The sequence below is a fragment of the Saccostrea cucullata genome, unplaced genomic scaffold, assembly GCF_032062105.1.
Source record: "Saccostrea cucullata isolate Sc308-1 unplaced genomic scaffold, CSIRO_AGI_Scuc_v1 ctg48, whole genome shotgun sequence".
Classification (NCBI taxonomy): domain Eukaryota; kingdom Metazoa; phylum Mollusca; class Bivalvia; order Ostreida; family Ostreidae; genus Saccostrea; species Saccostrea cuccullata.
The window spans coordinates 2,645-11,686 of record NW_026930219.1 but is presented as its reverse complement, the minus strand read 5'-3'; the positions used below and the strand labels follow the sequence as shown (position 1 = coordinate 11,686).

General features: G+C 36.8%; 1 protein-coding gene across 1 annotated transcript; it reads left to right on the top strand.

Moving 5' to 3' along the window:
* Nucleotides 1–376: 376 nt before the first annotated feature.
* LOC134283282 (transcription factor Sp3-like) lies at nucleotides 377–6,455 on the top strand. Its single transcript, XM_062765726.1, has 8 exons — nucleotides 377–563; nucleotides 679–871; nucleotides 989–2,506; nucleotides 2,798–2,984; nucleotides 4,251–4,343; nucleotides 4,485–4,585; nucleotides 4,692–4,799; nucleotides 4,976–6,455. The coding sequence occupies exons 1-8, from the start codon at nucleotides 498–500 to the stop codon at nucleotides 5,104–5,106; spliced, it is 2,397 nt and encodes a 798-aa protein (XP_062621710.1). The 5' UTR covers nucleotides 377–497; the 3' UTR covers nucleotides 5,107–6,455.
* Nucleotides 6,456–9,042: the final 2,587 nt, after the last annotated feature.

Below are 9,042 nucleotides of genomic sequence, written 5' to 3'. Positions count from 1 at the left end.
TTTGTATTTATTTTGCACTAGAACAAGTGTAAATTAATATCATCCACATATAGTTAAATTTTATGCATTATTTGCGAGCTGTTTCGCCTAAAAAATTCATTTCCTTTGATCTTTTACAAAATCTATATTTTCCTGTCAATCAAATTACAAGATCCGGTGATGGTGAAAGGCGTGTTTATTTTCGACAAAAAATCCTTTCGCGGTAAGATATAGATCATCATTTTTATTTAAATTTTTCGAATTTTCTTATCCTAGGTCACGTAGAATTTTCAAATAGATTGTAAAAGTGTGATTTAACTTTTGATTTTGATAAAATTTTGATATCAAAACCTGGATACAAACGTACGCGTATGAATCTCGTCGAGGCTATCAATTTTTGGACACGAGCCATTGAGGGAGACGCACCTTCCTGTGACAATGAATTCACGGCCCATATTTTGAATAAACAAGCCTCTTTGTCTTTATCTCTGTATGAGTAGAATATTAAATAAAACCATATGACGACAACAATAACAGTCAGGCGAAATAACCAGGAATATGTTGTGCCTGCAAGTTCTTCTCAGGTAAGATATTTTTACAAGTGTGTATTATAATACATCGGCACCATCGCGTGTTGTATACATGTGTCGGCCATGTTTATGTACACCCCTCATCTACGTTAACCCCGCCTTGTTTTAGGACGCGCAACCATCCCCCTTAGCCCTTCTAGCAGCAACGTGCAGTAAAATAGGTGATCCTGCGACTGCCCCCGAGGGAGGAGCCACACAGAATGGGGGTAATGCAGTAAGAGTGGTCGGACAAGCTGGGGGTGCGGAAATAGTTACACCAAACTTTATACAGTTACCATCGGGAGCCATTGTAGACGCTAGTGGTAAGTGTTCTCTTAAGTTTACGAATTCTATTAATTTTTTTTTTCAAATTATAGAAAATTTTATAAATGATCTATCAATATTCATTTGTTATTATTTATTAAAAATATAATTCATAGGTAAACAGCAGTTTGGGATCCCTGTTTCCATAGGCCCTAATGGTCAGATTATACAGCAAGCAGCCCAACCTCAACTGTTTGCAAATGGAAATGTACAGTACAGTGTTATACCTTCTTACCCAACAATTGGCATTGACAGCCAGGATGGATCTGCTATCATTATTCCAGCTTCTCCATCAGCAAATAACACAGGACAAGCTATATTTACTGGAGGACAACAAACTGTGCTGGCTGCACCTAATGGTCAACTGATCAGAGCTCAAGGTCTCCCAGCTAACAGTGTTATTCCAAACATGGGATTTGCAAACTTGGCAGGGAATGTTGTGAACTTGGGAGGAAATTTAGTAAGTTTGGGCAATGTCCAGGGTGGTCCAAGACCAGTCCAGGCTGTTCAGCTTCAGTCGCAATATCAACAGGTGCCCAATTTTATTCAGATACCTGTCTCTAATGGTCAAGCTGCAGCAATGCAGGCTATTCAGTTACAGTCTTTACCAGGATTTCAGATGGTTCAAGGTTCTCAAGCAATTACAACTACTGCTAATAGCAGTGGACAGACGAATGCCGATGGAACACAGACTGTGTCCAGTACAAGCACAGTCAGTATTGCACCTCAGCCAACACAGCAGCAACAGCCTCAGACAATTCAAATACAACCACAAGTGCTTGAAATCTCTAATGTAGCAACTCCCTCAAAAGGCAGTGACAATAATAATAGTAGTAAACCATCTACACCACAGACTTTAACGATCCAACCAAACCCTGTTTCATCTTCACCACCGTCAACGACAGCAGCTTCAACGCAGCAACCTAACCAGGGTGCAATCCCTCAGCTTCTCCCTGCCAGCGGTTCTGTTCCCATCCAGCAGATGCCCACGATGGTGTACAATGCTGCCACTGGACAGTTAATTCCACTTTCTCAAGGGATGATAGTGTCTAATGGACAAAGTATTGTGATGAATTCTATGCCACAGATGGCATCTAGTGTTTCAACGTCAACTGTCAGTACTGCATCATCAGCCCAGTCCTCTCAACCTGTCTCAGTGCTTCAACCAGGCCAGGTAATTACCCCTCAGCAACTTGGCCTTCAAACTATCCAAGGTCAGAATATCCAGTTCTCTGGTGCCCAACAGCCTGGTCAAGTCATCACTGGTACACCTTGGTTATCTGCCATAAACAATTTAAATGTGGGCGGCATTAGGCCACCAAACACAATTCAAACCATACAAGTTCCAAACATGACTCTACAAAACCTTCAAGGTCTGCCTGCAGTGCAGAACTTTCAAGGGATACAGACATTTCAGTTGACACCTCAAGGGCAGTTGATTGCAGCTGGACCTACCCCTATCCAATCAAATCTTGCCGTAAACTCCCAGGGGGCGATTACTATAGCAGCCCCTCAAGCACAGACTACCCAGCAGACCCAACCTGCCCAGTCTCTGAGCCCACAGATGTCCCAACAGTACACGGCAACTGTACAAAACATTCAGCCCGCACCCCAACAAGCTCAGATTATCAATGGTAAGTAATTCTTTATTTTTGCAAGAAAGTCATTGTCCCTTTTTAGCGAGACAAAATTTTCACAAATTGTGGTATTTGCTCTATAGTATAATCTAATGTAATACTATTTTACATGAGAATAAAATTTTTGCAAACACACTGTCTGGTATAATTACGCAAAGTTAAGTTCTCGTGAACAAAAAGTGATTTATAGTAAATGATAGAAGCAAATGAAATAAGACTGTTGTTTAAGAATATAATAAATTTTAGTCTATGATGTGAGAATTATTCATTTGCCATTTATTTTTGTAGCAAATACAGGACAGCCTGTGGCTGGAACCACCATACAGCAGGATCCAAATGACCCTACTAAATGGCAAGTAGTTCAAACCCCCAACAACCCACCTCTTAGTCCCACAGAACAGGGGATAGCACAGCCAGGGAGGAGGCTTAGGAGAGTGGCATGCACCTGTCCTAACTGTAAAGACAATGAGGGAAGGTAGGTGACAGGCCAAGTTAGGCCATAATAAAAATATTCCTAGATTCTCTTCCCCGCCCGCCCCAATTTTATACCCCCGCCTCGATTTTTTTTATTTCCATTTTTCTTCGTCTTAATTCTGATCGGGATCGGTATTCATCTACCATTCTACTTTCGTTTTAAATCCCGCGAAAGTCTACATGATTTTGACAGCTGAAAAGATGGTAATATAGACTATTGCTGTAATACATGCATATATATTTTAAACAAGGGTCATTGGTTGAAAAAGATTGGTGATGATGTGAAGTAAGAGATAATTGAACCTTTACTATGACTTTTATTCGGGTATTGTAGATGAAATTACACCGATTGACCAGGTCAATAAAAAATCTGCAAAATTGAAAAAATATAAAATATAAAATAAAAGCCGCCGGCCTGCCTCGATTTTTAAAAAGATTTGGGTGAGAATCTAGCAATTTTTTTTTATGGCCTTAACAGCAGTTTAGGATTTTGGGTGGAAGAGACATAATGTGTATAAGGTTCTCTCTAGGATTTTACTAATTTGAGTTCCAGGACTCAAAGTTTCTGAGATGGTTGGGTCCCCATCTAAAAAAAAAATTGTGTTCTGTCCTAGTTGAATTTCTGCAGTATCCTTCCATCCAGACAAAAATTACAATCATTGTTTATTTTATGCAAATTAGAAAAAAAAATCTAAATTTAATGATAATGCATTCAAACCACATTCTAAATACATGTATATGTGTAATTAATTGCCATGTATAATGCTAAAATAAACTTTTGCATAATCAAATACTGACTCTAAAATTGCCAAAGGAGTGTAAAGTATGCTGTCATACTGAGCTGTCATATGCACTTAGGCATACTTAATCCTGTAGGTCATCTGCACTTTAATAGTAAAATATACTCAAGTCTACAAGACAATTAAGGGAATAAAAGCAGTAATTAAGGTTTCTATGCACATTAAAACTGCTAGCCTTCCATTCCAAACTGCTATCATATATTTATAGTTATTGAATTTTGACATGCAAGTCAAAACCAGGACTGATTATATTGCAATTATGAGTCTGCAGTTGCCTAGTTTTTAACAGCCTTGCACATCATCCCAAATAATTTTACTGCATGATGTCTCTATTACACATATTCTTCCATATAAGAACTTGAGTGACCATATTTCTCTTCTGTTGGTAAATTTTCAAGTGTATCACACAATTTTGGGTGTTACATTGTTGGAGTTCCTTCCCTGTATATATATGTATGTATTTACAGATCTGGTGACAACAAGAAAAAGCAACATATATGTCATTATCCTGGATGTAATAAAGTCTATGGAAAAACTTCTCATCTGCGTGCCCATCTCAGGTAATTATATCATTTTCATGTTATTACCAGTGCTTGTCCTTAAGTTTAAAAATAAATATCACACTTAACTACTATTTTATGCTTGCTCTAATGTTTGTACTTGTAAGAATACATTGTTTGCATAATTTTTTTTCCCTAAAGGTGGCACTCAGGTGAACGTCCATTTGTGTGCAATTGGTTATTTTGTGGAAAGCGCTTCACAAGATCTGATGAACTTCAAAGACACAGGAGAACACATACAGGTTAATCTTTGAAATGTTTTTGACACATTTCTCCATGATTTTAAAGGCATGATAATGGTACAGTGACAAATATTGTATTAAATCAAAATATGATTGTGATTTTTAGGAGAGAAGAGGTTTGAATGTCCTGAGTGTCAGAAAAGGTTTATGAGAAGTGACCATCTTACAAAGCACAGAAAAACACACAAAAACAAGAATGCCCAATTAGCTTTAGGTAAAAAAAAAAAATTGACATTTTTTCATAATGTGCTTTTGGATATCTATCAATTTTAAAAGGTTTAAATAATACAGATATATAAGAAACTCCTAATTCTTCAACATATCTTTCCCACATCAGAGTCAATTGATGACACTTGATTTAATCTTTTGAAAACTTTTTTTTTTTTGAAGATTCAAGTGAAACAGGGGAGGAGGGGGAGATGGAGGTGTTTCCTGAGACCCTGACAGTGGATACAGAGGAGGGACCGATTCAAATGGTGGCGTACGCTGGACAGCCCATACAGCAGGTGGAAGAGGGGTGAGGAGGGACGTACTGACTTACTGGAATTGTTAAATTATTAGGGCTTATATAAGGCTGCTAGATTCCCAGCCCTGGGCTATGTGCAAAGAGGGGTAGTGTCAGAACTGAAGGGAATCCCCTCTCTAATCAGAACTCCTTGCTTTAATGATCACGAAGCTTTTTCATGGAGTATGTGATACTTTTGATTCTGGTGAATAACATCATACCCAAGATAATGGACAGACACAGTATTTTTTTCCTCCCATTCCAGCATTTTATTTAGAGGATATATTGTTGGTAATATATGTGTACATTGGATGTACAAAATTATAAAGTAAGATATATTTTTAATGTGATGTACTTGTTATGTTGTTATAGATGTTGTACAACTGTTAGTGGTCTTGCTGTAGTTGAAAACATTTTTTTTTTCTGGAATGGAATTTATTGTAAAGGAGGAAGAATTATTGCTGATTTACAATCATGGAAGTAATGTAATTTCATAGAAAATTACTATGGCAGAACAATGTGAAAAAGACTAGGGAAACTGCATTTGATTATTTTCAAAAATGTTATTTTGTGTGGTTTATGATGAAAAGTTGTACTGAAAATTTACCTTGGAATTTAATGAAAGATAGATAAAGTAATGCAACAAGTCTTTGCAGAGAGAAAAAGGGACAAAAATAACCTTGTAAATGAGCTCTTACAAAAATTTAAGTTTCGAAGTTCACATTTTCTTTATGGACCAATTCCACTTTTAATTAAACTTTTAAAACCATACTTGTATTGGAGTTTTTATAATTTGACAAAAAAAAGAGGATTACATTGTAACCTTTTGCACTTTTTGATGTCTCTTTTTCTTTACCAGAATTTCTAGCTATCTCTGCATCATGTTCTGTCAAAGTGATTTTTTTTGTAGAATTGTAGTAAATGTATTAGAACAAAATTGCAGAAAATACTTATACACCATGAAATGTATGTTTTAAAAATTTACAGTGATCTATAATTGAATCTCAGATGAATAGATTTGTATCTCTTTAAGGCTATATGTCTCTGTCATGATATGTGAAATTAATGTTTGAATTTTTTAAAATTTTTAAAAAGGAACTTGCAATTTTGTTTTTTTTTTTAAATGAACATTATTGCAAGTTAGTTGTACATTACAGAACATTCAGTGCTATATGCAGGTTGAAACATTTATATTCTTATACATGTATTTTAAAGCTGTCAAACATTTTGATATACATGTAATTTTAGCTGTACACATTTTAGGTGTTTAATTTTTACATGAACGATTTTGTTAGGATTTTTTAAAACATTGCTTCTGTGTCCCAACGTAAAATAAAGAAATCAACCGCTCAGGCCTCAGTTTGTTTTTCTTCATTTGTTTTTACTTGCTTCATGATTTCTCACCTAAGGGAATTCGAACTTTAACAAGCCAATTCAGAGAATTTGCCCCCTCCCCCTTCAAAAACAGAGAAAAGGGTTAAGGATCAGGGAACATTTGCAGATGGAGAAAGAAAAAAGGTCAGCTTTGACCTTTCAGTTTTTTTACCTTAAAGTAAATATGTCTTCTTAAAGAAATTCTAAAATTATTAAGGGAAATAATAAATTTGATATAAAGATAAGACTTTGACCTATGGGTTTTTTTAAGGCCATTAGGAGCTGTATTAAAAAAAATGCAAAAGCTCAAAGACTGAAAAGATGTCTAGAATGAAAGGGTTACTCATAAATAGTATATATTGATTTGACCTCTGACACATCAAAGAGAGCTTAAAGAAAACTAAAGGTTTCATCTGAAAAATGTATTTGCAAAGTGCCACCCTTTACCTTTAGCCTTGAAGACCAAAACTGATTTTCTTTATGCATTAAGAAATTGGGCTTGACATATAGCTAAAAAAAATCCAGGTTTTGCACGGAAAAGAAGGTCTTATACACCTGCTGAATGTAGTAATTAATTTGCTTTTTGACCCCAAAACTAATATAGGTTTTCTGTAGGCAATAGGGATTTATACAAGATTTCGTTGCACTGTAAATGGGGATAATTGGGTCTGTTCGTCCTAGTGTCTGTTTAGCTGTATTTTCTGAACTATATCTCAAAAACTCTTCAGCTCTAGCAATGTAATTCTTTACCACAAACTCCCTATGTCCTAAAGAAGCCAGTATTTGCGGTTGACAGGTCAAGGTCATAACTTCATAATTCGAACACTTCATTTCAAGCCAATATCTTTACAAATATATGAGTTTTTTATATCATGCCTCCGTATGAGAGAAAACTCATTTTGATTTTGATTTTGAGGTCAAAAGGTCAAGGTTATAAATTAATACATTGTAAATAACATTTTCCACATAATTTTTTATTCAATAGAATTTAATTTCAAACTAGAAAACCCCTACTGACTTTGTGATCAAAAAGTCAGAGGTCAAGATCATTAATTCTCGTAAAACTCGTTTTTGAACGATATTTTAAGAAGTCTCTGCAATGAAACTATAAGTCTACACCATAACTTTAAAGCATTCAGAAGACCCCTTTAATTTGTTTTTCAGCTCAAAGAATATATCAGAAAACTTAGGTTTACAAATTATTGTTAATTTTTTATATGATTATTCTATTCTTTTTCCATTCTTCTGCAGATTTCAAAAATGAAATTATCGATTGCTATAAAGTTGTTAACTTGTGATTGTGTAGAAACCACACTTATGAACTGGAGATTCTTACAAACATTCAGAGTCGTGTTAATTTTACAGACAACGCTGATCGATTACTCAGTCTAGCTCCAGTAATAAAATCTTCATTGATTAGTCCGTGTTTCTAATTAAAGGATGAAACACCTGATGACAAGATAAATTTTGTTTCCAAAAAGTCTGCAATCCTGAATAAGTATTGTCTTATTAGGCCCGTAGGACGCGGGGGAAGGGCACGGGGGGCTTTCCTGAGTACAGTCTATCTTCAGTTAGCTGCTGGTTGCCCTTCCCCAACTTCTTGTTGCTGTTACCAGTAGGTCAGGCACTGGCAAATTCCGGGATTTGAAAAAAAGTAAAAGAAAACACCCCCGCCCACTCTTCCACGAAATAGGATTTTTGGGGTTGAACTTTTTTCTTTTTCATTTGGGGATGGAGTTATAGATGAGGGAGGGTGTGTCCCCTCCTACAATTGTTGCTACGGGTACAGATTTGCAGACCTATACTCCCTTAACCAGAAAAAAATTTGAGGAGCATAGAAAGATGTCAGGGTGAAGAGAGGACCAGAAACTTCATCAGACCATCATCTGCTGATGACGACATTAGGGCGACGCTTCAAGAAGTTTAACAACTTGACAAACAGGAGGACAAGCTACAATGTGAGTGTCGTCAAAACAAAGGACGTGAAGATAGCATTCCTCCTCAGCTTGTCAAATAGATTCCAGCTACTACAAGAGCAGCTAGAAAGCAATGCCACCAGCACCGAGACCCAATGACAGCATATCAAGGAAATGTGGCAAGACACATATTAGGAAGTTCCTGGCATAAGAAAGTCTCAACACAAAGAGTGGATCTCTGTGAATACCATGGAAAAACTGGATGAGAGGAAGGAAAGGATTGATTGATTGTATACTGTTTAACGTCCCTCTCCAGAATATTTCACTGATATGGAGACGACACCATTGCCGGTGAAGGGCTGCAAATTTAGGCCTATGCTCGGCACTTACGAACTTTGAGCAGGGAGGGATCTTTATCGTGCCACACCTGTTGTGACACGGGGCCTCGGTTTATACGGTCTCATCCGAAGGACCTCCCCATTTAGCCGCCTTTTACGACAAGCAAGGGGGTACTGAGGACCTATTCTAACCCGGATCCCCACGGGGCCGGAAGGAAAGGAAAGAGGAAGGAAAGGAAAGTGGCGTTGAATACAAGCAAGACAAAAACAGCAAAGGCAAAAGCCCAGAAGGACTAAACAGCCACAGATGAAGAAGTTAAGAAA

What these genes read in the sequence shown, in the direction of transcription:
- LOC134283282 (XM_062765726.1), top strand. Translation starts at nt 498, where the DNA reads ATGACGACAACAATAACAGTCAGGCGAAATAACCAGGAATATGTTGTG. An exon ending in AGCCATTGTAGACGCTAGTG is followed by an intron (nt 872 to 988) that starts GTAAGTGTTCTC and finishes TATAATTCATAG; the next exon opens with GTAAACAGCAGTTTGGGATC. An exon ending in TGTAAAGACAATGAGGGAAG is followed by an intron (nt 2,985 to 4,250) that starts GTAGGTGACAGG and finishes ATGTATTTACAG; the next exon opens with ATCTGGTGACAACAAGAAAA.